Raw genomic sequence first — 24,496 nt, 5'->3', positions numbered from 1 at the left:
GACCGGGGCTTTGCGGGGGGCCGGAGCCGTGTGGGACTGGGACTGTGCGGGACCGGGGCTTTGCCGGACCGGGGCTTTGCGGGGGGCCGGAGCCGTGCGGGGCCGGCGCTTTGCGGGGTGCCGGTGCCTCCCGCCGCGGGGTGGCCCGGGGCACGGCCGGGGGGGCCGGGCCGAGCCGGGCCGGGCCGGGCCGGGGGTGGGGGGCCGCGGCGCTGCGCCGCCCCGCCGGCGCTGCCGGGGGAGTGGTTTTCCCCCGCGGCGGCGGCGGCGGCAGCGGCGGCGGCAGGGCGGGCTGCACGCGAGGAGGTGCAGCGGCGGCAGCGGCGGCGGTGCCAGCGCCCGGCCGGGAGGATGCGGACGCGCTGACGGAGCTGCGGGCTCCCCTCTGCCGCCGTGCATGGGAGGCGGGCGGCTGCCGGCCTCGCCTCGCCTCGCCTCGCCTGCCCCGGGCCGCCCCGGGCCGCCCCGCCGCGCCGCCCCGCAGGTGAGCGCCGCCGGGCCGGGGGACCGCGCCGGGGGGCGGCCGGAGGGAGCCCGCGCCGGGGCTCGCCGGGGGCTTGCGGCGGAGCCGGCCGTCGGGGGCGGCGGGGCGCGGGACCGCGCCGCGCTGGGGCGGGCGGGGGCGGCGGGGGCGCGGCGCGGGGCAGCGCGGGCAGCAGCGGCTGCGGCCGGCAGCGGTGCGGCTCGGCCCGGCCCGGCCCGGCGGGCGGCGGTGCCCCGGGGGGGCGGCGCAGGCCCCCGCGCCTCAGCGCGCTGCCCCGTTAGACGGTCGCGGCGCGGTGCCGGCGGGCGACGGCCGCCACCTGCAAACTCGCCGCGTCCCGGGGCTCCGGCCGCAGCCAGGTGCCCGCCAGCTCCTGCCGGTGCCGAGGGCAGAGCCGGCCGCGGGCGCGGGGCGGCCGGTGTCGCGCCGCGGCTGGGCGCCCCTGCGGCCCCGAGCGCTCGTGCGGAGCGGCGGCTCTCAGCTCGCGAACTGCCCTGCGGAGGGAAGAGCACGGGAAATCCCTTGTAACGCTGTCTCAGGAAAAGCATTTTACTTCCCTGCATAGTCGAAGGGAGTTATCGGGGAAGGAAGAACAGACACTGTGCCTCTGCACTGCTTTTTCCTCCATATACATTTTTTTTCGTAAAGGATGTTGAGAATTCAGGAAAGAATGGATTCTCCTTTAAAAAAAATCTCGTTTGGCAGCTGAAAAGCCTTTTTGAAGGAATCCTTATCAATGAGAATAGCACTGAGAGGACTGTTGATTTATGGTTTGTGATCATCTCAGCTGTTCATTTATTTCATTTTTTTCAAGACAACTTTTGAGGAGAGGAAGTGGGTAACAAAATGTGAATTTAAGACAATGATGCTTTTGCTTGCAGCTTAGCTGAATTTGGTAAAAGAACACTGCTTTTTCCATCAGGTAGCAAATACCACATATACGATTACTTGTATAGAAAGAAAGAACCTACTTTGCCCTGTAAATGAGGACTATGTTTCACTCTGAGCAAGGGGTGTGAATATATTCCTGCTGCCAAGTGAGCATACCACAAAAATTTTCTTTTAATCCGGGACAGAGATGTGTTTGTGTATTTCTGAGTATGGCTACAGTTGGCGGAGGGGAGTTAGGTGAGACTGGATATAGCATAAACCTCTGAAGCCACAGTGAAGTGATATACATAGAGAACTCTCTTTCCATGAGTTTTTCTGGCTGAGATCTTTACTGCAATCGTATAGTTGGTTGTATAGTGATGGAAGACCTTCTGGCTATAGGTTCAAATCTTCCTGAAGCACCTAGAAGTTTGTGTTCACATCTATGCTGGAGTCTGGCTCTGTTCACAATGTCTCCTTATGAGTAGCTTCAAAATGAAGGTGAAGTGGGGAAATCTGCCCACACACAACCAGTCCGAAGCCAGTGTTTTCCATCTCTTCGCTTTAATGAGCAACAAATTTTGTGCCCAGAAAAGAATTCGGCTCACAGCTCAGGATTTTGGTAATTAATATTCCATTTTAAAAACATGTTTGCAGAGTCAACATTATGATTACAAAGAGAAAACAAACAAACAGCAAACTACCTGACCTGGTTTCCTTGCTTTCCTGATCTGGTCTGACAATTTGTTAATCATGTGGAATTTCCTCTAACGTCTCTGGTACATTACTTTAGCAGAAGATGTGAATGTACAAATATAGTCACTACTTTCCCTCCCTTCTCACAATGATCTCTTTGTATTAAGCAACAGGCTTTTGCATAGATCAGGTATCAAACCACAGTGTCACAGGCTGAAGTTGTTCCTCCTTTCTCATTTCTGAAATTACCTATATTTGAGCCTATTTAACCACATAGGTCTATTTTGGAGGGGTCAGTCACAGACGCCTTGATCCAGGGCAGCTCCTACATCACTGAAGTCGGAGGGAGCCCTGCTGTGACTTCAGTGAGAACAGCATCCGCCTCTCAGCAACAGCCCTTTCCTTTGCTCCTCAGACTTGTGTACGTTCTCTGGAAAAATCTGTAAATGAATCAATATTTCCTGCATTTTTCTTCTTCAAAGGAAGACTTTATTGTGAGCTTGTGAAAACTGCCAACCAATAACAATTAGGAAGAATGACAAAAACTGATTGGTACCAACAGGTCCGTAAAAGCATATCTCGCCCCTCTGTTTCAGCCTTTGTCCCCCTTTGATTTTAAGTCCTTAGGGGCAGGCACCACCTCTCCTTCATGGTTTGGAGAGAGGTGGCCTGTACCGTCCTCGGCAGAAGGGGCACAGGAGCTGGAAGAAGCTGTATCTGGCTGGACAAGTCCGTGCCTGTTGTCGGTGCTGCGCTGGGTGATCCCGTGGCATTTTGCCCTGGAGTCCCAATGAAAGGACCATGAGGGGACCTAGCAACGGTCCATGTCCAGCACCATTATTCAGACCACTGCAACTTCTATAAGATGTTACCCAAATTTTCAGCTGACTTCTGCCTCTGACGCACACATGTATAAACTGTCTCTCTGCAAATATTTAGGAGACTTCCAGATCCACAAGGTGCATGTTACTTGGTTGGCAGAAAGACTCATAGCCCTATTAATGCATATATGCTTTCAGCATTAATGACTCATTCCAAAAATATACTACATTTTTCTTTCTTCAGTAATTTTTTTTTTTTAATGTCTGTGTTATCCTTGCCCTGTGCCCAGCCCTACTGTGATAGCACATACTGTTCTCATATCCTTAATCTCAGGCTGTGGCAACTTCCCATACTTTGGAAATTCAATTAAGTTTCAGAGTTTTAATTCCTAGAGAAGAACAGCTGCATCGCTGGTGTTAGGTTGTGATGTCGTGACACCTACTGTTGTTCTGTTAATTACCAGTACGGAACATTAAAAGTCCCTTCTGTGACTTTGTTCTCCTACAAGTGTCTGTTTTTTTAATTTTTAATCAGTCTCTTACACTTCTGCTGCTCTGGCTATACTACATTCTGTACTAAATGGCTCAGTATTGTGTGATATTACAGCACTGATAACACTATATTCTGGTTTCCCGAAAGTTAGAAGGAAATAACTAATTTATCTTTTAAGTAAATACAGTGCTACATACCTAACATGTTCTCCTCTTTCTCCTACCTATAAATGAGCCCAGTTTGACAGACTAACTGGAGCCCCCTTTCATAGTGCTTTCTAGAAGGACATCAGACATTTTGCAGTCCATCTCATGATGTTTCCATCTAACAGTCACCTACTGTGTGTTCTACGATACTTTTTCCCATTCATCTTCTGTTACTGGGACTGTGGTCTGAATTCAAGACCATCCGCTAATACTTAGGGAATAGCAGAAAGTAGCTCAGGAAGCCAACTTTTGCCTCTCACCAATTCCCACAGCTGCTATAAGGTGAGGGACAATCATTGCATGAACAGTATCAGAGGCAGAAGAATCATTGTCTTCCAAGGAAGATCCCAGAAACAGAAACAAGTAATGACATTTCTTTCCGAGACCATTTAGCAGTTGTTGCTCTGAGTTAGAAGGAATGATATGCATGTTTGTAAGGTGCTGGATTCATAAGATGTTTTTAACAAAGTGAAGCCAGTTCAAGGTCTTCTGCATGAACAGAGGTCAGAAACACACTGCTCAGCACAGGCACTTGAGATTCTCAAAGCGAGTCCTCAGTGAGATAGTATTTGCACAGCAAGTACCAGAAGAGATGCCTCTAAAAACATTTAACAGCTTGTTGAGGCTTATCTTTAATTTTGATGGGGCTGTTTTCTTAATGAGGTCCTCTCACATCAATCAGCTGCCGAATCTAATGTTAAAAAGAAAAAAAAAATCTCAACTTTCTCTTGGCACCTATTCCATGAGGACTCTGCGGAGATTTCCATGATACCGAGGTCTACTAGCATTCGGAGGAGCTCGCTTAGTCATTCTTCCCATCTGCTCTGTTTCTTCCTCCCTCCGCTGCTCCGCACATGCTTCCTGGCTGTCTGCTCCTCAGCCCTATCTCCGTGTGTCCTGGCTGGCTGCCTCGGTCTCTTCCTTTTACCTATCACTTGTGGCATCTTCCGTGAGGAAGCTCAGGTAGTTTAGAGCTGAGATCAAAGAGCTGAAGAAAATGAGCTTTTATAAAGCAGCCAGGAAAAAAGAAAAAAAATGAAAACCCACAAAGGAAGCACCCATAGCAAGCAGCATTGCTAAAATCATTTGCTAAAAACTTTAGAGTTAAATCACCCCGAAGTCATTAGATCACTTTAGACATCATGACAGTTAAACATGGGCATGTTTTAGTTCTTTTCCTTCTGTTTTTGAGCATTTATGAGTCAAGTTTCTAGCTCCTCTTGGCAATTAGGACTACTAGGAACTTCCACAGCTACAACAGTTTGAAAGTTGAGATTTGTGTGTGATCATAGTACTCCAGGAGCTGGGGATATAAGAAGAAAAAGGGAAACCATCGGCCCCACCATGCAACAACAAAATTCAAGGAAGCTGAGTTAGCATGATCTGCCGGTTTTGTACCATGCAATACAAACCTGTATTTTCTAGTGTTGGGAGTCCACAGATGAGAATCCGAGAAATTTCCCAGGGTGATATTTACCCCAGTAGCTGCTCTGGAGCAGGCAAAGTAAAAACTGCAGCTCTCTGCAAAGTTAGCAGAGAAGCAGCATAGCCTGGAAATAGCAGCCTCCTACCCCTTTTCTCTCTCCCAAACTACATGCTGTGTTTCATGCTGAAATGCCTGCTCCTCCATATCGAGAGTCATTTCATCTTGCGGCTTTCTGAGAGAGATCGACATCTCCTGTACAGCGCACGCCGCCGAGGAGAGGAAGGCAGCTTTGGCCTGTGGAGAGCAGCACTCAAGTACTGTGTGGGTGGCAGAAGACAAGAGCTTCTGAAATGAGGGAACAGAACAGATCTCTAATCTCCAGACTCTGACACATATCGCGCTTCTCAGTTGCTTAGGAAAGATATTTGCATCCAAAAAGAAGTGGGAGGTTTAAATACACATGCACATTTATCTTCAGTGGTCCATGCTGTAATTTGCATTTCTCTAGTCCCATGGAGCTCACAACACTTCACAAACCACGTCCACTACAGATGTACAACTAGAGGAAACAAAGAAACTGTCCAAGTTCCTATCTGCTGTGTCCAAAAGCTTAGCTCAGTAGATGCTCATATTGAAAGTGGAGGCTGCAGAGTAGCACTGAGGTAAGCACATACTTGGGGTGTATTGAGATGCTGAAGCTGGCGTCCCACTCTCTGGGGCAGGGTCCTAACTCTGGATGGCACAGACATGTATTTGGTCTTAAGCATCACTTGGCTTAAGCCATAGCTCAATCATACTAGGGGAAGAAAAGGCAGTAACCTCTTTCCTTGGTCTCACACCACATCATGCCCAACATCTCAGCATCTGGCACACATTGCTGAACAGCCCCAAACATCTTTAGACATCAGAAAGGTTTTCAGCTAGTGTGTGGATCATCACTGTTCTGAGATTTCATTTACTGGGTGCATTAAGACGTTGAGGGATCCACTTTTATACCTGACAGTGAAAGCAATGTCTGATAGTTAAGGGATGTCTAAAGCAAAGGACACTTGGGGCAATAACATGAGACCAGAGCACAGAAAAGTTGGATCCACAGAAGCACCTGGCCCTAGAAAACTCTGACTGACGTTTCCTTGCACGGACGTGCACCTTCTGGTGTGCTGTTAACAACCCCTTCATTTCTTCATTTGCCACGACAACTGTAGCTCTGTCCTAGATCACCCACGCACCAGCCCTGGCTGAACTGCCAGCCTGATCTGCTGTATCAAAATGGCCCAAATAAGGTCCCCCTTCTCCTCATGGGTGGAAAAAGCTCCTTGGACCTGGCTCTTCTTTGGGAGTCCCCAAGCAGGCTTCGCTGTGGCTTGTTGAGACTGTCCAGTTTGCAAAGATTTAGCAGTGGACCTTTGCTTCTCTCCTCTAACACAGTTCTAATGCATGCCCTGTTCCAATTTCCCTTGGAATCAATAGCTTTTTTTTTCTTTTTTTGTAGCATACACAAAGCCTGGACTCTTTGAATGGAGAAAAGTTTGTATTTACGCAGAGCCTTTAATGGGGTGAAGGGAGGGGTGGGAGCCCAAGGTTGAATTCCTTGTTTGTTTGAGGTGCTATCTGAAATCAGTGGGAACTGTGTGCGCACTGCAATTGCATGGGCAAGCTGCGAGACATCGGTGTTTACGGTCCTACCAAAACAAGGCAAAGACCATGCAGCCACTGAGCTCCTTCGCAAAGGGGCAGGGTGGGGGACTTCTCTTGCGCACAGTTTGAATATGGGGTTGGTAAAGCCCCTGGGATTGTCCCATTGAAATAAGAAGGGGAGGTCACCCATTTCTGCAGTGCCAAAAATGATGAATTTGCACATGTAGCAGTGGTTCAAGGCCAATTTCTGCAGCCTATCTGCGCTTATTTGTTACAAGGTGAACTTTCAATGTGGTATTGTTAGCCTGTTATCATAATATTTCCATTAGAGCTCAGTGGGGGAATGATTAACTCGGAAAGTCTGGGAGGGAAGAAGGGAGGAGCCTGGCCCCAAGCAGCTGCTAATCTAATGGCAGCCCTGCCTTGGTGTGGCCACGGGCACATCTGCTGGAGGGTCACATCTCCGGTGCACTGCTCTGCTCTCTGTCATCACTGATTTTGGAGGAAGGGGGATGCTTTCCGAGCAGGTGTGGGACTGCAGGATGCAGTGACAGTGACAGTGACCTGATTTCAGAGGTGCCGTTACCTCCAGGGGAGCTGCTCAGGGCTCAGTGCCTTTGCAATGCTTCCTTCCTTTATCAAGGAGCCGGTCTGTGAGCTGCTAGGACTGAAAACTGTGGCTGGTGCTCGCTTCTGTTTTGCTGATGAAGCACACTTGCTTTAAAAATGTCTAAATTGCAATCTGTAGTGAATTTACCCCAAGTAAATGTATCTGCTGCTATGCCTGGTGGAATCATCTCTCTTCATGGCAAGGCCAGGAGGTCCAGCTGGGATGAAGTTTCCCACATACCCTGGCTGACCAGAATAGCAGTACAAAATCCTGCTTCTGCTCTCTGCTGTCAGTTGTCCTCCTAGGAGCGATGTCAACACCTCCCTAGGTCAGACCATGTCCCCATGGTGCTGAAACTGCTAACATACAATGGACCCCAGGCACTTTTCAAAGTGGGAGCAAAACCCAAGAGCACCTTCTGGTCTATGGTCTTTTGGCACATGCCAAGCATTGCATTTGGAAATCCATCCCTTTCTAGAGGCATGGAAGGAGGAGGGCCTTGATCTGGGCAAATGGGCCAGGGTTGAGGTGCTGCTTGGTCTCACTTATTATTCCCGTGGTTGTGTCTCCATAGGCTTCACTTGGGGCTGTGGCTCCTAAAGAGGCAGGACATGACCAGCTCATTAGAGTAGTCCCTGAATCAATTATTTTTTACTAGGAAGTGTAGGAGGGCTCTCCAAGCCCAGTCAAAGGGTGGCAGGGCAGGGGCAGTATCACGTGCCTCTGAGACTTGCGACTTCTTGCTCGCTGTTGATAGCAACACGTATGTGCACCATCGTATGGCTCCCCTTGGCGATGCCTCATGGGCTGTGTGAAAACAGTTATTATTTCTGTTGTGGTAGTGCAGAAACGATCTCAGCTCCCAGCCCAGCCCAAAGTGCAACATGCAACACACCACAGCATGCTTTCCTCAGAGAGGTCCCATGCTGTCGCAGAACAAGAGCACGTGAAAAATGGAAAAAGGAGAAGAGGGTACAGTGACAGCATGGGTACATTGCCCTGTTAATGCGCAACTGAACCGTTTCAGGTAATTCGTGGGTTTGGATTTCTTTCAGGAGAAATAAAGTAAGAGGAGCTGCACAGCTGTGTTGTTATCCCTGGTGCCAGAGAAGAAGCTGATTAGCAAGATGAGGCAAGGGAGGGCAAATGGTTCGCAGGTTAATTGGGGGGCAGAAGTAGGGTACCTTGGGAGAAGGTGTTTAGAGCAAACAAAGGTTCCGGGTTGGACTAATCAGCAAAGCAGAAAAAGCAGGTTAAAGTAAGGAGAGACAAGAAGAGATAAACAGTGAGAAGCTGTACTGGTGTCATTTCCAGACTCTGTTTCCACTGAAGCAAAGGCTCACGCATGGCCTCAATAGCTATGCCTTGTTTTTAAAAGATTAAGCAGTACTGTAGAAGGAAGGGTATTAGTTAATGTTTCCTCTAATGTCAGCCAAAGGAGATAATCACATCTATTAGGCAGATAAAGTGACTATTTCCCCTTGAGAGAATAAACGCACACTGGTAGTTTTATACACTGGAAACACTGAGCTCTCCAAAATCTTGGTTGGGAAGAAGGTTTTTTTGCTTTTAAATACTGATGTGTGGGGCTGGGAGAAGGGACTTCTTCCACTCTACGTTCCTCAAGTGATTTTATTTTTATTAACTTTCAAGTAGCTGAGCCCTGGGGGCTGAAGCCTCTTTCAAACATTGCAGCAGCGAGGCACACAGTTCCCCAGAAACTTTGGAGAGGAATTCAGTCTTGTGCCAGTTCAATCCGTAACTCCTTTGCTGAGCCTGGACAAGCATTGGATATTGTTTTAAGTCATTCAGTACTGCGTGGATTCATATATACCACTAAATAGTCATGTGAAAATACCTCTGAATAGCAACTGGCCTGGCCTGTATCCAAACCAGAGACCTAGAGGCAAACAGTTGTGCCCAGTTAGTAATCCCTTGCATCGTTTTGTCTGTCACTGATAGCTGACTCTATATAATAACTGTTTTTATAACATCTAATCTTTTCTAAGGAAGAAATTTAAGGTAGATGAGTTCTTGCTGAATTTTCATGGGTTTAATAACAGCAGTTTTGTAATGGGCAGTGGGATAAAAATCTTCCCAGAGTATTGGATGACATGGTGTTGGATGCTCTCTGGTTTCTATACAAGAGTCAACTGCTGAATGTAGTCATGAATTTTTAAGGAGCAAAACATCAGACTCTATGAAGTTGGTTTGATCTTTGGGGAGGAAGGAAAATTGCCAGACGAGAATTAAACTCTTCCAAATTGGATGGATATGTGATTTCCTGCTTCCCTAGCTTGCAATGAGCATGGCCTGTAGCATGAGAAGAAACTCCAGAACACAATGGACAATTTTCCTCTGTCACTGTTTTTGAATAAAATCAGTGTGTAGTTAAGCCAGTGCTATAAATCTTGGTAGGAAGGCCTCCAGAGCAGGTAGATTTGTTTAATCACTTGGGCTGGAATCCAAACTGCTGGAGGATATAAAATATATACACTAGTGCCATTTACTTCACTGAAAACACCTTTTTCCCATCCAAGGAAATAGCTGTGGCTGGCATCATTATATATTTGGCAAGCTGTAGGGATAAACAAATTTCTCAAAAAATCATCTTTGGCCCAGATACTGACTATATTTCTGCACTATAACTTCTCAAGTTCCTCAGCTAAGACCTTTTGACAGAGGAATCATAAGAAATCAGTGATTTGTGCTTTGAAATGGTGGATCCTTTCATCTGTTCACCAGACCTCCCCATCCTGATTCCAGTCAAAGTGTTACTTTCAGTTTGGAGTAGACCTTTCCAAACATCACTTCTCCTGTGACGTTTGTAAGAAACATGCAGTAAGGAAAGCCTAACGTATCCTTCTTTTTTTGTCTTGTGTCTTGACCATTAGCTTTTTGAACAAGAATCTCATTCCTTAATGTTTCGAATTGTGTTTCAGTAAGCCCACTGGTAGTATGAAGTAAGAGTATACATTTTTATTTTCTGATTTTCCAAATATCAGCAAAATTGCTGTCTGGAAGAATTTTGGTGCGTCCCAGTTTCAGCAATTTTTAGGTAGCTTACACTGAGGAATAAGGTTTCTCATCAGGAGAAGAGTCAGATGCCACAGTATTTTAGTTAGCAGCTTTGGGTGTTTTTAGAACATTAATTGCCTCAGTAATTCACTAGGTATGCTGTGAGCTATGTCCTTAGCAAAATCATTTTCCATTTGGCATAGAAAATTATACAGACCTCCAAAGTAGGAGTTTCTGCCGCCTCCTTCTGAAGCAGCAAGTTTACAGTAGTAATCTTTCACGTTGGTCTCTGCCAGCTTTGTCGTTCTGGTTGCACGCTCTGACACTGTTTTATTGTCTCTTTCAGACGCTTTTAGGATTTGACACAGTTTGTGTAACACTTCATCAACACAGTGAACATCTGCAGCAAGGACAGTTTTCGGAAACAACATCCTTTTATGTGATTGAAGGTAATGTGATGCCTATGTGATTGTCTCGTATTTGGCATTTGTTTCAGCTCCGAATCTCATGCTCTGGCTGGGCTTCCCCTTTCCTGCCCTTCCTGGGTTGGCCTGGGAACCGGGAGACCTGCCTCTTGCTGAGCTGTGGACTGTGTTTTCTGCCATCCCCGTGCTCCAGAAAGCACTTGCCCCTACTTGCATCTTAGTTTAGAGAGTCTTGCAGCTTTTTGTTTAAACTAATGACATGAGCTCTGTGAGCCACAAAATGTGGCTCAGTCTGTCTTTGAGCAAACTCTTGGCAATCGCCTGCAGATTTTGTCCCCAAAGCTGCAGCGAGGCCACTGCAGCGGACATCAGTGCAGCCTGTGGGCTGCCGTCACGGCGAGCCCACACTTCCCATGGCCGCGCACGGCGCCCGGACCAGTTACACTGCGCTATGGTCCGGGCCTCAAAAGGCACCGAAGTAGGATGCACTGCCATAGAAAACGCGTCTGCCGTGCAGTGCTGGCGCGGATCTGGAGCTTCTGTCATGCAACCTACCTATTAGTCCTATCCGCATAAGTGCTTCGTGTTTTCGAAGCTTGAAGCCATTCTGCATTTAAGTACTGTTTTGCAACCAGGAATTTCACAGGTCAATTATGCCCTATGTGCAAAAGCTAAAATAAAAATGTGTGCATTGTTTCTGAGTGCTTTCTGACAGTAGGTGGTTTAGCACTTGTCAGCCTATATATTGCTCTGTATGTTACTGACCTTCTTAGAACAGTTACAAACAGCAGAAACTGGGCTGTTCATTTGCCCCATGCCTCTGGAAAAAAATCAGAATAGGATGGTCCTGCAACTGTAGCTGTTGCATTTAAGACAATCTTCTCTACATGTAGCTTTTTTCACAGAAAGGCAAGAATAGATTTTGCTCCTTTTCTCCTAATTGGTATATTTGAGTTTAATTAAACCTAGGGGAAGTAAATGCATCTCTTAATTCAATGCTAGAAGCATTTTAAGGTTCAGAGTAGGTGACTCATCCACTAGAAGAGAATTTATTCTTTGTTTGTAAATGCTATTTATTGCCTTGTTTTGCATCACTATGGCTACTGTATGTCATTGGTGATATCAGCACCTACCGTATGTAAAATGAATGCAAGACCCAGTTTAAGGGATAGGATAGTTCTTATAATAAACTGCTTGTATCTGCTACTTTTCTGTTGTGTGTTAGTACTTCTCCCATAAAAGCAGCAGTAAAAGTGGATCAATACTTTCCATCAAAACCACCTGAAAAATAAAAAGTTCTCCTGCACATATATCATGTCATAGTTAAGAAAGCCCTAAGCAACAACCAAAACCCTTTTTCAGATTCAATGGCTTTATAAACAATTCCACAGTGTCCTACAAGTGATTTCTAAGCTTCAGATGAATTGATTTGCAGCTGTATTTTCAGTTATTTTATTGCTAGTTATTTTTAGAGTTAAATACTTGGTTAAGCTTGTTAGAAGCATCGCTACTTTCATGGCCCATATAGATTTCTTCTGCTCTCCGTTACCGTTTCTAAGCGGAGACTGAGAACAATTAATCTATTCCAGTTAGAGCCTAATTCTTTTGCCAATTACACGGCCCCATGTTCTTTTCTGAAACGCATGAAGTACAATCACTTCTGCCACCCTATTCAATCAAACCCTTAAGTTGCACAGATTTTTGAAATGGCCTGGGCTTCAACAGCTTGGGAGCTGATTCACTGAGGCATCTGCTGTAACACTGGCAGGACTGTCACCATTTTCCTAGCCAGAATCATTTGTCTTTGTCTTTTAGAAATAATCTGTAGGGTGTAATGCGGTCTTAGGGAAGCACGGAGTCCATTATTGCTCAATAATAGAATTTCATGAGGTCTTAACAACATCTTTGAGCTTACATGACACATTTGAAAGTGGATGAGTGGATGTGTCTCTCTAATGTGCTATGGAACAAGGACTGATTTACGGACTCGGTGCATATTGAAAGAGTGTGGAAAGAAAACGGCCAGCTGGGGAGCGGGTGGCAACGGCTGCAGCCACTGCTGGCTAGCAGGGACCAAGCCCTGGGACACACAGCAGTGTGGCATATCTTCTCGGTGGCAGCCCGACCCAAGCCTTCATAAATCCCAGCCCCTCACAAAGCCACTGAGATTATTTCCAGCCTGAAACACACATTTTCTCATCCAAGTCCCTTTCCCTGCTATGCAGGGCAACTGGGGATGGGGCATCAGACCCTGGAAAGGTCATGAAAGAAAGACTTTCACCTTGGCCATGGTCAGAGCTATGTTCCCTGTGCTGCTTCTGGTTCACAGTTGGGTATGGCTGACAAGCAGTGCAAAAGCCCCCAAAACGGGCTCTTTGTGCAATGCACGGCAGGGGGGCACGGGGTCCAGAGTGGCCTACAGTGGTCATGCGCAGAGGCAATGCTCAAGGGGCAGTGGGGGCACAGAAAGGGCGCCTGGGCCAAGTGGGAGACCAGGACCAGACCAAGAAAAAAGGCATGAACCAGCCACTGAACAAGCACCAGGAGGTAATGAGAGGGAGGAGGGCAATGGAGGGAGTGGGACACTGCTTTCGGTCGGGGAAGAGTGTGAGGGCACGTCTCTGTTAGTTAGCCCTGTCTCTGGTGCCACTAACAGCTGGCATAGCTGGAACTGCGGTCACGGCTCCGGGAAAGGGCTTCGCTGTTTCCAAGTCACCGTCTCTCAGGGCTGTATCCACAGGTGCCTCGTGGTACGGCTCGCTGGGTGATGCAGGAATAGGAGTGTGCCTGAAAAAGCCTGTATTTTACCAATTAGGTGGTTGGTGGGGTTGTCCCACTCCCTTCCTCCTGGGGAGGAGGACAAGTCCGAGCAAGGGCAGTGAGCTTGAAACACTCTTTCTGGCAGGCAGAATTTGGCCCTCTTCTGCGCGGCTGCAGCTCTGGGCGGGTTTAGATCGTGCCAGATCAGGGCTTCAGCTCGGTGCCTTGCTGAGCTTTGGTGCCCGGTCGTGCTCTCCTGTTGCGTGTGCGCATCAGAAATGTGCCGTTCGATTTGGCGTCTGTCAGTCACAGGCTGGCCTTTCAAGACGTGCTGAAACCTTCGGGCTCTGCCCCGGCCCGTAGCTGAGCTCAAATTTCTCCAGGGTCTGCGGGGCCCTTTTTTAGACATGATGCAGTGGGAGTGAAAGTCTCTACGATATCACGCTGCTCTGTGCTACAGCTAATTAAAGTCATTGTGAAGGGTTTTGGAGTAATTGCAGATATTGTAAAATTTAGTTTTGTGGGGTAATTGGTAATGTAAGCCTGAAAGAAGTTATGCTTAAGATGTTTTAGTTTGCAGTTCTCAGTAGGAGCAGCCTTGACAAAGAAGGCTTTTGTGTGTGAGATGGGACCAGGATTAATGGCAGCATTCAGTTGTGCCAAAGGGGTGCTGTGGCAAGTCACGGGGCAGTGTAACTGATGGTGCCTGTGTCCTGCAGGAGGCTCAGGCAGTGAAGAGCTGCTGCAAATACTGAATACCGGCTCAGGAGAATGAACTGCCCTGGGCCAAACCCGCTCAGGGCTCAGCTCACCAGGGGAGATGATGAATTTCCATCCAAAATGAGCGCGGCCTTTTTAGTCTATAGGTCAAACTATGTGGTTCAGCCTCTGTTTGCTGCTGTGTGCTTAATGCACGTTGCGAAGTTTTCAGACACCCTCCTAGAATTTTTCAATGAAAGGGCCAATGTTGTATCTATAAATCTCAAATGTGAGGAAAATCCTAATGCTATGGAGGAGCAGATACCCAGTCACGGCAATGATTGCTGCGCGACCGGCCTGTACTAGTGCCCAGCTGGCTCTGATCGCTCTCCCCCGGGTGCTAAATGCCAAGTGGAACAAGGAGGGAGCAAGGGCCAGAGCTGTTGTGACTGGAGTGTCAAACAGCACTGAGAGATGGTTAATGGGCACATAAGCAGCTTAGGTTCCTAAGTCCCTGACTTAAATGAGATTTCAGTGCCAAACCTTCCCTGATGCATTTGAAAATTGTACTCCACACCCCTCTGAACCTTCAGGCAACTAAAGACGACTGAAAATCTGGCCCTGGACACCAATACAGCTGGTGTGTTTGGAATTAACAGTTTAAAGAGAAGTGCTGGTTTGTGACTAAATGGAAGAGACATCTGGGAACAGCAAATATTTAAGACATTATGAAGCATCAGATTGTGAATTTTATTCAAGGTTGATATTTCCATGAGTAACTTCTTTGTCAACAGATGCAATTTCTGAGCGGGTGTATTAATAACAAACAGGTTGCTGATAACATTGGAAGGCTTCCATTTTCCTACTGACGGCTCCGGGGCTGTATGGGGGTCCTCTCCGCCGTTCCCGGAGGGCCAGCTGGGGTCGATGTCCCTCTCTGTGTCCTAGCACAAGGCAGTAGCCGTCTCCAAGGAGGGCTGCTCTTGCCAAAAGGGGAGAATATAATTTCTGCTGCTGCTCCAGCAGTGCCCCCACTTGCTGTCCCTCATGCCGAGCCCTGGGTGGGCTTCCCAGGGGGCTGGGTGGAAACGTGCCTTCCCTCCCGCTGTGGATTTGGCCCTGAATGCTAGTGACATTCCCTGCATGGCATGGCAGTACACATTGAATGCTCTTGTCTTAAACCTCTGCTTTGCACTCTTTTAGGGAAAAAGGTGCAGCAGATTAGGTGTCTCCTTCAAGGGGCTTCTTGCCCCCCTCTGCCAAATGGTCCTCCCTATCCAGAGCCCCAGAAGAACAGATGTGGCGCAGAGCTTGCAGCTCCGGCACAGGCTGCCAAGGGCAGGACAGGGAGGCTCCCTCCGCAGCCCGAGGGCTTTCCCATGCGGAAACCCCAGGCCCGAGGGGCAGGAGGACAGCAGCACTGTCACACCGCTGCTGACCACAGACATGGCCCCGTGGTGGGCTGCCGCTGCCGCAGGAACGCAAACAGCAAACACATGTCTGAGAGGGGGAATGCTGGCAGGCAAACAGATTTCGGGGGGTTATTTAGAAAGGACAGTCTGCAGCACAATTATTTTAACAAATATAAAAAGCCAATGTCTTTGTTAAATTAACTGTGGGGCTAAAGTGCAGAGCTGAGATTTCCAATTCTGTTTTAATTTTTGCAGCATGACAGAGGTGATGAACACACGGGAACCTGTGATGGAGGAATTTACATTAAGCCAGTCTCCTGAGGAAGAAGGAGGCCCTTCAGCCCAGGTAAATTTAGAAAAACAGAAAAGTCTCCTGAGTTGCTTTTCAAAAGAAATGTAATGCAGCTAATAACTTTCATACATGTAGTTGCTGAATCACTGAGCACAGCTGATAGAAAAACAATTCCTGAAATATACGTTTGATCCTACTTAGCTTTTGTTTAAAAATGTAAGAATTGTGGCAGAAGGGTTTCCCCTGGAGCAAGCCCTCCAATGCACAGTTACAGCACTAGCAGGCCTCTGGAGGGCGGCAGGCAGAGAAAATGTTTGTCACCAATAGCAGAACTGCAAATGTGTCTCATCTCATTGAAGTCCAAACAACCATCACATGACGAAGACGTGCAGCAAATGCCATACCTTTTATACAGCCACACTTGTAATGAGCTAACTTTCTTCAAGCTCAAAGAGAGCTCTCTTTTTTGAAAAGAGACAATTTGAAATGATTGCATAATTAACATAAATGGCTATTACATGATAGCAGTAGCACTGGTCAGGGCTATTTACTGGCAGGTGCAGGAACATTTTCTGTCCCTGGGCAGTCTCACAAACCCACTCACATGCCCATTTGTGGTGCAGTTTCCAGCAGGAAGGATCATGATGTCCTCAACTGCCCTTGTGACGTCCCACGTTCCCCATTTTAGTCTCTGTGGTTGTGCTCCCGACTCTTGGTGTCACTACCGGTGGGACAAACCTCCTAAAAGTCTCCTGTTGGACATGAGTTGCTACTCAGCGTGAAACATATTGTTTCAAGCAAACTCAGTATTGCACTCAGAAAACTACCCTAAAAGAAGCTGATTAAAGGTTGCAAAGTCAAACATTTGGAAGTCAGGAAAGTGAGAACTGCAGTTGCTTGTGCAAGTCCATTTATGTGATTAAAGAAAGTACGGTAGATTTTTCCTTGCCTCATCAACTGCAAGGATGGATAGTGCTCACTCAAGGAGCACCTTTTCGATATTTTGTTTCCTCTTTTTCACCTAGTGCATGGTCCCAGCTTTTCATTATTTTGGTATTGTATGCAGTCCAAACATTGTGCTAACTCCGATTCCAACTCCACATATGTCTTTAGGACTTTTCTATGGTGCCCCTGATTATATGCTCCAGAGAGTTTCTTTTTTCAGTTCCTTTGTCGTGCCTCTCTGGGAGGAGAAGGTGTTCTTATGCATGTTTTAGAGATGGCCAGCTGAAGCAAAAAAACCCAGAAAGCGAGTTGTGCAAAGCCCGTGACTCAGCAGGAAAACCAGAGCTCTTCCGGCAGCTTCCAAGCACTTTGGCCAGGAGACCGTTCTTTCTCTTCCTGCAGTCTCCTGCCCACTTGTTATACACTCCAGCTTCTGCAGAAAAAATAAAGTTAGAGCCTACAGGCAGTGCTCTGCTTCCTGCCAGTCTTGACTCATTCCTAGAGGGACCTGGTAAATACAGGGCTCCAGTGGAAAAAACATGATGTGATTCGTGTGAAAGAGACCATATGAGAATGACACAAACAAAAATAGACAAACTGAGGCTGCACAGTTGCCTTTCCTAAAGTCTGTTGCTTGACTTTGCAGCATTAATAATCATCTTTTAGCATATTTTTAGATCTGTGTGTGTCATTTCCTAGGTCTTCAGAAAGCAGATGGAAAAAACAGATATTCTGTCACACTGGATCCTCTTGCTGTTACCAGCGGGCTTGGGGACTGGGGATCTTGCACACTTCCTCTGCCACCTGAGCGAGCTGAGCAACGGCTGGAGGGAACAGGTCACTTTCAGCTGGGAAATAGGGCAGTTTGCCCATAATTTTATGGGCATTTTCTGCCAGCTGAGCAATGGGGCACAGCTACCAAAAGATAGCCAGAAATTCTGGAGCAACAGGGTATTTTCACCTTGTCTCATATTTGGAAATAGCAGTTTAGCAGTTTCTTAAAAATTCCTCCCAACCAAGACATCTGCTAGGGAATTTTCATCCCTAATATAAACAGTTCAGGAGGAGACTGTATGACGGGAAGTTGTGGGGAGCTTCCTGACAGGCACCATAAACATGCTGCTTGTGATCAGGACGAGTTACGCCCATGCGAGTGCAGCTGCAAGAAGCATTAGAAAGGTTTAGCTTCAGTGATTCACTTAGTTTAGCTGCACTGGAGGGGCTGTCTCACATTCAGAAGTCCTTAATTGTGTCTGTCTGCTACCCTAAAAATAATATACAACCTTTTTTCATCTGCATGAAGGTTTGCAAAGACTGATGAAGCCCCATGGCATGACCATGGGGAGCGAGGGCATGAGAACAGGAATTATTGTCCTTCCCCGTTCCCAGCCATTCAGCCAGACACAGGGATTGCAGCTCTGTCTGCTTCCCCTCGTGGCAATGCTAGAAGCATGCTTGGTGCTTTCCAGACGCATCGGAAGAGACTTGCCCCTTCCCCCAGAGCTTACTTCCCTGTGCTGGCACTGATGCCAAGTGCGACAACCAAACCGCAAGCAGTTGTTGAGAGCTGGGATGAAGAGAGGTAACAGAAGTCATGGAGCAAATACCTCCAGCGGGCTCTGACATTACCGTCCTGGCTGTTTGCTACTTGCACACCAGCTCTACCACCCATAGCGAAGGGCTGGGTTGTCATGCAGCCAGGACCAAACCATGCTTTCCCGCTTTTAGCATGGCTAGAGAAGGTCTGCAGGTGTCCACCTGTGCGTCTAGCAGGAGTTGTGCTGACGCTGGCTCTGTCTAACCAGATCCTTGGATTCTGCTGTAAATGCATCACAGATATTTGAGGAGGTTCCTACAGCACAGAGCAAATCTGTGGCAGAGCCAGGAATTAAATTTGGAAGATTCTCGCTCTCAACCCCATGTTCAGTCTCCTAGTCTTTGCCTTGCTTTTATTGTTACAAGCGGAAACTTAGCTAGTCAGGAGAAATTTACAGCCTGTTAGTGCAGATATGCAGAAGTTTGAGGAGACAGGAGATAAGGTTTCAGCAAAGCAGCAATTGAGTTCGTGTTACACTGACATGCTGGAGGATTTGGAATGAATTTTCCTCCACAAAAAAACCAGTAGAAAATCCAAACCAAAACAAAGTGCACTGAAAGGCTTAAATGAACCAGCTATATTGAAAACAAGAAAGCACTTTTACATATTATAATATCCTTCACTAAAAATACCTAGTTCAGCTTCAAGCTGTAATCACTGTATAGTGTTTGACCTGCAGTTTCAATGTGACAAATGAAAATAATAGCTGGCGCTATCCTGCATGTAAAGGTGATCTCTGGGGCTACTTGTTTTGCATGAATGCATCATAAAATATAGTATTGCACATTACACAAAATAGCTCTGCAGAATGGTGGCTTCTTAATAAACTGTCACAGCAAGAAAACATGAATAAATCATATCAGAGTAAAAGGGCAGAAGCTAGAAGGGCTGCAGCAGCCATTTGGTTTAGTATTACAGCAGTGACCTTTGTGTCCTAAAATCCCACCAGGACTGAAACACAAGTGTTAGGCAACAAAATGAATTTTTTCATTTCATGAAAGTTTCCAGTCTATGCACCTTGGGTCATGCAAGTCATGACAATCGTCTGCCCAACGTGCTGGTGAGAAAAGTTGTATTTCTGGTCCTGGTCTCTTGTTCTTTGCACAGTGAGGGATGGCACACACAGATGAGAGTGTGCTGAGACCTGTTAGTGGGGACTACACTTCTGCATCCCCCCTTAGCTGATGAGGAGCTGAATTTAGCAGGTTTTGAAACCCCCACTATGCAGGACTGCTTGCCCTGCTCAAGTTTGTTGGAAGTTGCGATGGACAGATGTAGAAATGCTGCTGCTGCTCGCCCTCTCCCTCTGAATACGTGCCCCTGGGCAGTGCTTTGACAGACATGTCACCAAATGTCTCACCAGGCCTTCCCAGACTCACGCGAGAAGTACCCCAAGCTGACCAAAAGACTGCCATCGATCGTGGTGGAGCCCACCGAGTCGGGCGAGGTGGAAAGCGGGGAGCTGCGCTGGCCACCCGACGACCTGAAATCAGCAGAGGAGAAGAGTCTCCTTGGTGACCAAAGAGTCTGCGTCCAGCAGCAGCAGATGGATCTGGAAGGTCTGAATGAGTAATTTTCATCCTCATTTTCCACAGGAAAATAACAATTTCAGGCCATGCCATGCACTGAAGCTAATAGATGGCATATCAAAGAGCAGTGGGTGCTTGGGGGTTTGCAGTGGCTAGTGCCCAGGACCATCTGCACTGGAAAGAGAGTCCTGTGGGCTTAAAACTTCTTCATAGGTCTTGAGCGTACGGTGTTTAAATCCATGTCAGGTTCACTGCTGGCCATTCAAATGGCCAACAGGTAGTTTAGTGCACATTAGCATTCACTCTATAATCCTGTTCAGTGCAATATCTGTGTCCCTATCTCCTAGCCTAGAAGCAAAGAATTTAATAGCTGCACATTCAAAGCATCCTGGTGTCCCAGGAGTGCATTAATGTAACAGGCACTCACAAATAGGTAGATAGGACTAATAGTGTTACTGTGGGGTAAATATCTGGCTAAAGATAAGAACTCATCAGAGTGTAGCTTGCACAGCAAATGCTCTGGTATGGAGACTAGTCTATTTATTTCTTTTTCATTTGGTCTCAGTGTTCTCTTTCTCCCTTAAAGTGTGACACAGTTTCCATTTCAGCGCACCACCATTTGTTGTCCAAATGCCCAGAGATGGCAGCTAGGATGGGGTGCAAGATGCACCTTCCCATATCTTCAAAAGGGCTATGACAAATTGTCTGCTCTGGAAGTGTCAAATCACCTGCTACTCCAGTCAGCATTTCTGGGTGGTGGCAACTACAGGGTGTGATCATTTGAGAAGAAATATGAGCCAAATATATGGCCTGAGGTCCAGATTATGCATGATAGCCTGCAAGGTTTTTGTGTGCAGTTATATAAGGAGATGTTAGGTCTTCAGGAGTGAGAGGTCAAGCAGATTTCATGAAGGTAACAGGTTGTCCTCCCACAGCTGTACAATCAGTGGATCTTCTGCTTTAAATGAGAGGGATCATCACCTCATCTCAGTAACATCCATTCTGAGGTCTGAAGTCCCCTGTAAAGTCAGGCTGTGATGCCCTCAGAGCATCCTACGTCAGGTTTCACTGCTGGTCTGCAAATACAAGACTGAGCACCCTGATGTGCCGTCTGCCTCACTGAACAGGCAGAACCAAGTGAAGACTGGCATACCTGTATGGGGAAATACATACTGATGAACTATTTCTTTGCAGATACTTTAGCACATCCAGCTGAAGAAGTGGAAGATGATACAGATACTCTGGAAAGCAGAACTGAAAAGGATGAGTAGGAACTCCATGGCCTCAGAAGTGAAACTTCATTGTGAATGTTGTTGAAAAGCTAACACATTCTGAAGACATGTCAAAGTAATCTGTATTTAAATCTGCAAGGGGTTTATTTAGTTAGTACCTGGTAAGAAGTGTATGGGCTTTAGAACTGTTCTTTTGAACATTTTGATTTTCAGGCTGGGATTCATATTATTTGTTTAATTTTTTCCTTGGGAAACAATGGGACACATTAGGAAATGCATCACAGACATGATGAGATTATAAAGGAAAAATGAGCCTAATTTCAATTAGTACATCTCATTGGATTTACCTTTTTTAAGCAAAGTTGCTTTCAGATATCAACAGCAGGACAAAGGGGTTACATTTCTACAGAAGGGATGTCTTAAATCTAAAACCTTTCTTGTTTTTAGCCATTTAAAACTAGCACTGTGATATTATGGACAATAGATGTAATATAATGTCACCATTTGATTTTGTAACTTTTGTATAGAGATGCAAGTGTAAGATTTGCCTACATCACTACGCAGGAACTCCAGGCTACCTTCCAGGTGCGAATTAGAGCAGTTCTCTCCCTTTGACTAACCTGTGCAAATTCAAATGAACCAGCCTTTTATTAACCGTCTTTTCAATAAGGTTCAGAAGTTTTAGAAATACTTTCTTGCTGTACATTGATGAACTGGAATAGCTAGTCACTGGTGTTTGTGGAGTGAGACCGTTTGTTGTAGACTTGGTTGGGTGGATCGTGCTGTTTGTGCACACTTTGTGGCCCAGATCCAGCTGTGGCGTAACGCACTCTTCTCTCCACTGAAGCCATCAGAAATGGCTCCTGCTTCCGCCAGGGCTGAATTTGTCCCATCTTGTTAATAGAAATTGTTGTGACTATTCTTTCAGTATGTTTTGTGTATAAAACAAGTGCGGAGGCCCAGTCATTATTCCGTTCACCTACACAAGGCAGTGGTTGGGGGGGTAAAGGGAGCTCAATGGCACAGCCCAAACCTCCTTTGCATTTTGCGAGATGCTAGGTCTGCACTGGGCCATCTGCAGAGGGAAGGGGTGGAAGCAGGCTGAGGCGGATAGATGCGTCCAGTGTCCACCCTGCCCTCATAGCACTAACCACCAATGCACCTGGGGCTTGGAGGTCCCTCATCCACAGCACGACCTGGCCAGGTTTGGTCACACAGCTCCGATAAAGCCACCTCCTGGAAACCAGAGCTTAAGTTGGGACAAGCTGTCTCTGGACATGTTGGGCCTGCGTTGGATTCTCCTCTGCCATGTTCGGGGATGGATTCGGGGGCCTTTTCCACAGGGGTGAGCCCTTTTCTGCATGGGGGCCTTGCAGAGACTCCCTCCCACTGGGTGCCATCCCTGGAGAAGCAATGATCTCGGGCCAAAACATTACCTTTTATACAGTGTTGATGGAGATACCGCCTGTATCAGAAGGGTTTGACTGTTTCAGTGGAAAATGTCTGGTAAGCTCCAAAGCTGGCATTCTCCGCATCTCCAGGGCTGGATGGGCTCTGTACTTCCAATTAATGTTGCAGCCGGAAAAAGCCGCTTGCTATAGATGGAATGAAATAATAGAATTTCTTCCAGCATTAATTCCTATGCTTACTTTCAAGTGCGTTCTTTTCTCCAGTAATAGTTTTCTCTAAAGGAAACTTTTAATTGTGTGATGATGGATAAAATTTACTGGCCAGATGTATTAATAAGATAAATTTATACCTTCTTAGCAACCAAATTTAATATATTTGCTTACAAATGATTCTGTGCAATGAATGTTCAATACAAAGGAAAGAGACTATTTTACTTCAAAGCAACATTAATTTATGTACAAAATTATAGCTCATTGTTTGGGGTGTTTGGGATCTAGGACCCTTTTTATAAGCAGTGTAGTACAGTATAACGTGATACTTAAACTTTGCTCTCTCAACCTATATAAAAACCTGTTTTGCCTTTTTGACATAGACTTTCTTACCTACTCTGTCACAGACTTATTTTGTTGGATGAATGGGATTCTGGTCCAAGTACCTAACTTCACCAGAGTAACCGAAGGTTTCAAGAACACCTCCTAAATCTGGCTGCCGTTCCTGTCATCCCCTTTGCTGGTGACAGTTTTCCTGTAAGCTGTGGAAGTGAGACCAAACTCGAGATAAGGGTTTGGGTAAGGTGCAGAGCACCGACAGGCCGGCGAGCTCGCTGCCGAGGGGGGGAAAGCAGACTGGGGAGGCAGCCGGGAGGATGCGAGGTGCTCTTTAAACCCTGTTTTTGCATTGAAGGTCAAGAAATTTTATAAAGGTCTGGGGAAAAACAGCAGCGATGACAACGTATCTTTAGCTGTGTGATTTCCTTTAATCCGTGTCTGCCCAGCTCCGTAAGGAATGACGTTAGACATATGATTTAATTTGCTTTTCACTTTATAAAAGGAAGAACAGTTATTTGAAACACTTCCCCCAATTTTATGTGTTCTCTATCTGCTTTCAGACACTCCCTCCCTTCCTGCTCTGGATGGCCCTTATCCTATTTCCACCTGAGGTCAATGGCACTTCCCTAAGTAAGTTTCCTGAAGAAACACACAAAATCCTACAAAAATGCCGCACAGTGCTACGTTTCTTATTGCAGTACATAAAGCTGCAACCCATGTAGAAATGCCAGACTTCATTCTTCCAGCCTAATTACTCCTCTCTCTCCTGCTTCCTCTTTCACATTGCTCCCTTGAAGTATTTTAACTGAAGCGAGTGGATGCTTCAAACTAAAGCCTTCTGCAAAAGCCAAGTGGCCTCAGTTTAACAGTCACACAAAGCCAAGCTCCTCCTCCCATTTTTATTTTTCTGAACATAGGCCAGAGGCCCTAAAATAGGAGAGCAAGATAGAGAGAAAATTGTTTTATAAAAACAAACCCTATTTATTCTACTTGCAGGTCTGTGAATGTCCACTTACTTTGTCTGTGTGCAATTGTTGTCTCTCCGATAAACTCAATAGTTGTTTTGTATTTTTTTCTGGATGAAAAGCTTTGTAGAAACTAAAAAGGAAAAAAAAAGATATTCAGTCATATTTTTCTAGTCCAGCTTGTAGAATATTTCATGTAGTGCAGAAAGGAGGTTTTATGGAGTAAGGCATTGTTGGATTTTGCTCTATTTCAGTTCTTTCTAATTTTGTAATATGCCACCTGTACATAATACTCGACTAATGTATGTCCTGTAGATGTATTACACTGTTTAGTCTATTAAATGCCTATAATGGACCTGTTGGAAGAAATGGTATAAACCACAGTGTCTTGGTTTAAAAATACAAAGGGATATTTGTGGA

At 46.5% G+C, this 24,496-nt stretch overlaps 1 protein-coding gene across 1 annotated transcript; it reads left to right on the top strand.

Moving 5' to 3' along the window:
* The first annotated feature begins 233 nt into the window (after window positions 1-233).
* On the top strand, window positions 234-24,445 carry LBHD2 (LBH domain containing 2). The gene is made up of 5 exons (XM_064512040.1): window positions 234-484; window positions 10,609-10,711; window positions 15,814-15,904; window positions 19,756-19,951; window positions 21,116-24,445. The coding sequence occupies exons 3-5, from the start codon at window positions 15,815-15,817 to the stop codon at window positions 21,190-21,192; spliced, it is 363 nt and encodes a 120-aa protein (XP_064368110.1). The 5' UTR covers window positions 234-484; window positions 10,609-10,711; window position 15,814; the 3' UTR covers window positions 21,193-24,445.
* Window positions 24,446-24,496: the final 51 nt, after the last annotated feature.

The sequence above is a fragment of the Dromaius novaehollandiae genome, chromosome 5 (genome assembly GCF_036370855.1).
Source record: "Dromaius novaehollandiae isolate bDroNov1 chromosome 5, bDroNov1.hap1, whole genome shotgun sequence".
NCBI lineage: Eukaryota > Metazoa > Chordata > Aves > Casuariiformes > Dromaiidae > Dromaius > Dromaius novaehollandiae.
This window is presented reverse-complemented; position numbering and strand designations above follow the sequence as displayed.

Bases quoted from the DNA above. Each gene is read 5' to 3' on its own strand.
- LBHD2 (XM_064512040.1), top strand. From the start codon at position 15,815: ATGACAGAGGTGATGAACACACGGGAACCTGTGATGGAGGAATTTACA. The intron at 15,905-19,755 runs GTAAATTTAGAA...ATGTCTCACCAG, and splicing joins AAGGAGGCCCTTCAGCCCAG to GCCTTCCCAGACTCACGCGA. The intron at 19,952-21,115 runs GTCTGAATGAGT...ATTTCTTTGCAG, and splicing joins GCAGCAGATGGATCTGGAAG to ATACTTTAGCACATCCAGCT.